The 3,910-nt window shown below is 34.8% G+C and overlaps 1 protein-coding gene across 1 annotated transcript; it reads right to left on the bottom strand.

The window, feature by feature from the left end:
• Positions 1 to 508: 508 nt before the first annotated feature.
• Positions 509 to 2,116, bottom strand: LOC145639891 (uncharacterized). The gene is made up of 3 exons (XM_081691215.1): positions 1,747 to 2,116; positions 1,152 to 1,542; positions 509 to 566 (listed from the first exon to the last, which is right to left on the bottom strand). Exons 1-3 carry the CDS (start codon positions 2,114 to 2,116, stop codon positions 509 to 511), a joined length of 819 nt encoding a protein of 272 aa, XP_081547341.1.
• Positions 2,117 to 3,910: the final 1,794 nt, after the last annotated feature.

Here is a 3,910-nt window from a genome sequence, read left to right as displayed (position 1 = left end):
TTGGGATGACCCAAAGTCCCAAACAGAGTCGAGCCGAGTATTATCTTGTCCAGACTAAATTTGGTCAGGTGCAAAATTTGGTGGCGCCCTCGTGGACAAGCTCCATAAGCTCAAGCTCGAGCCAAGCTTTAATCGTACATTTTCGAGCTTGGCTCATTTAGGTGTGTTTTCTTTTTTTTCAAATGTTCAAGCTTAACTTATGAGTAGCTTGTTTAATTCAATCTCAAACTTTGATTGAGATATAGTAATATAAACGATTTTTATTATTACTAAACGAGAAAGATCAAATTTAGACAAATACTTTTTATTATAAATATTATTTAATCAATTTTGTTAATAATGTTTTGGTTACCTTTTGTGATTTTTACTACAAATTTCTTATTAAATAATTCTTATCCTAAAATATAACAATGGTTGTAATGATCATATAAACAAACAATGGACATGAACAAGTTGTTCACGAGCCTAGATGAGTCAAGTACTAAATGGTTCGAGCTAGGCCCGTTCACTAAACGAATATGAAATTTATGTTCGAGCTAGTTTGTTCAAGAGCACTTAAGCAATGACTAAAATAAAATGGACATAAGAGCATCCCCACTAGTGAGCAAAAAAAATTCTCTTCATTCTCTCTCTACCCACTTTCTCTCTCTTCCCAACTAAATTTGCTCATGAGCATTTTTAGTGAGCAAAATCTATCCCACTAGTGAGCAAAAAAAAAATGTTCATCAATCTCTCTCCTACTTTTTCACATACCCCACCAATATCTCTCTCCCTTACACATCACCCTATTAATATTTATTATGTTTTGGTTAAATGAATATTTATGGGTACTAATTACAATTATACTTTTATTTAATTTAATACAATTATTAAATATTCATTCATAATATTGAAATTTAATCGCAAATTAATTATAAATTTAATACAACATAAAATTTAATTAGCGTACGAATACATTTAATACTACAAACCAATAACGAACCTAGATTTTAAACGTACGATTGATACTCTATTAAATTGTCATCTTACGACAAATTTATTTTTTTTACTCATTAATAGAACCATATTTTTGCCAAATGTGTTCCACTAAATCCGCTTTTAATTGAACATGAGTGTCTCTATCACGTAGTGACATTCTTCTGTGGACGTACGTGTCGAAATCAACGTTTGGTGGTCGGCCAACATTGAATTCAAAAGGCTCGTTGTTGTTAACTGTAGCACTTGTAGTGGGTCTTGTAATTTGCGGGCAATCTTGTTCATAGTACCTTCTTAAAACTTCGGCCCGAGCATAGTTGTGTCGTTCATCTTCGACAATCATGTTGTGCATAATGATACAAGCTTTCATTATGTCACACAATATGTCTTCGTTAAACGCAAGGGAGGGTTGTCGTAGAATGGCAAACCGAGCCTGTAAAACCCCAAAAGCCCATTCAACATCCTTCCGAGCTGCAGCTTGTTTATCAGCAAATAATTTATCCTTTTGAAGTTGTGGAAGTGTTATACCTTGAATAAAAGTAGCCCATTTTGGGTAAATGTCATCTGCTAAGTAATAGCCCAAGTTGTACTCATGGTCGTTCACGGTGAAATGAATTGGAGGTGCCCGACCATGAAGAACATCCTCAAAGACCGGAGATCGGTAAAGGACATTAAGATCATTACAAGATCCCGGGATCCCAAAGAATGCATGCCAAATCCATAAATCTTGATCTGCAACGGCCTCCAGAATGAGGGTTGCATTTTTATTACGGCCTGCGTATTGCGCTTTCCAAGCCATAGGACAATTCTTCCACTCCCAATGCATGCAGTCAATGCTACCTATCATACCGGGAAAACCTCGCATTTCATTTTGATGCAAGATTCTCCTTAAATCTTCGTCGGTGGGACTTCTGAGATATTCAGCTTCAAAATGTGTAATAACCCCTTGACAAAAATGTTGCAAAGCCAATCTGGAGGTAGTTTCGCCAATGCGCAGATACTCATCCACCGCATCTGGACAGGTACCGTACGCCAACATTCTAATCGCAGCGGTGCATTTCTGCAACGGTGATAACCCAAGCCTTCCAGCTGCATTCCTACGCTGCTGGAAGAATTGATCCCCCTCGACCACCTTGTTCATAATCCTACAAAACAAAGGTCGTTGCATTCGAAATCTACGCCGGAATTGTTTGTCGCTATAAACTGGATTACTTGCAAAGTAATCATTAAATAATTGAACATGCCCCTTTTCCCTATCTCTTCTATCCGTATCCCCTCTACGCTCTGGAACACATTCAACATCGGATACGGGTTGGGGTTGTGTTTGGTTGTTATACAACAAAGTTGGTAGATGGGTTGTGACAAATTCGTCAACTAAATGATCAAATTGATAAGTGCATAATATACTGTATATTTAGTCCCTAGTATTAGTCTTATAGTCGTTTTCTATTAATTATTTTATGAAATTAATCACTTTAATATTTTTAGTTCTTATATTATATTAGTATTCTATTTTATAGCTATTATTATAATATTTGATACTTAATATTATAATGTTTGTTCTTGGTAGGAAAGCAAGAGTTAAAGAGAGTAGATTTGATCAAATAAAAAGAAGTTAGCCCATTTTGCTAACTCCAAGCAACAGAAGCATCACGTGCTTTCATCATCAAATAAAAGAAAAGCAAAGAAAATAATAAAAAAGGAGATAAGGATGGAGTTGGCGTGAAGAACCCCAAAAAAAGGCAAAGACCAGTGCAACAAATACTTAACTAATGCCCGTAATTTCGCAACTCCATCTAAATCCTTCGAAGAGTAGTATGATGAATATATCAGATTCACAAGATAGAGTTTTGGCCAAGAAAAATTCGCAAAATCAGTTCATGCAATTGGTTATAAATACAACTCGTATTTCTCCAATAAAAAAACACAACTACAACCAAAAGAAATCATAGACTAAATCGGGTTTTGATCGAGTTCGTGATTGAGCAACTGGAAGAGGAGACCGCCATTGGAGGAGGGCTTAGTCTCGAACCCAAGGTAGAACGAGAGCCACGACAATTCGCGGGGTCGAATCCGGGTCTTGTACGGAGTTCTTGGGCATATAATTCATAAGTTCTTCTCGTACTTATTGTTCTCAATTGCTATTCTTTCAATATGATTTAGTACTTTGTCAGATTTACATTGTTAGATTAGTTTGTTTGGATATTATTGTTTACTTTGAGTAATTTAGCAATTCAATTGTTATTTGGACTTGCTTGTGTCTCATTGATTAAATTACGATTATGCATATTACTAAGTGAATGTATGATTGTTAATTATTGTTAACTATGTGGTTTGGCTTAGTCTAGACTGTATAGTCAAGTAACTCCTAATTTACCCAAGGTCTGCGATTATGGTTTTGGTATAAATTAGAAAGTGAGTTCAATCTGATTATTTTAAGCATTTATATGATTAGAGTAATTAGGACTAATGATGTCTCCTAGATATTAATGCTCCCAATATTAATTAAGACATGTTGCGATTATATTTGTGTTAATTAAGTTGGCTTAGAATCGATTTCGGCTTAGTTCAAAATTGGTTTAAAATAAGGGAAGACGGGGAGCCTTTGTTACCAAAGTCTCTACAATTAGTCTAATAATATCAATTGAATAATTCCTTAAAGTCGACTATTTATTGTATTAATGCTTAATTCTGGCAAAGGTGAGAGTTAAATCGATCAGTTGTGTCGTCTATTGTAAATAGTAGATTAGTATTTTTAGTCTTGTTTAATTTGGTTACTAGATTCATTTTAAACCCCCCCATTATATGTAAATAGTGTAAATAGTTATTGTATTTTATGAGTTATTTGAGTATAGTAGATTAACAATCTCTCCGTGGGATCGACCCTTGCTTGTCCTTTTTACTACTTATAAATATTTTTGAAGGTCTAAGTTAG

Source organism: Chenopodium album, chromosome 7 (genome assembly GCF_948465745.1).
Source record: "Chenopodium album chromosome 7, dcCheAlbu1.1, whole genome shotgun sequence".
NCBI classification, from domain to species: domain Eukaryota; kingdom Viridiplantae; phylum Streptophyta; class Magnoliopsida; order Caryophyllales; family Amaranthaceae; genus Chenopodium; species Chenopodium album.
This window is presented reverse-complemented; position numbering and strand designations above follow the sequence as displayed.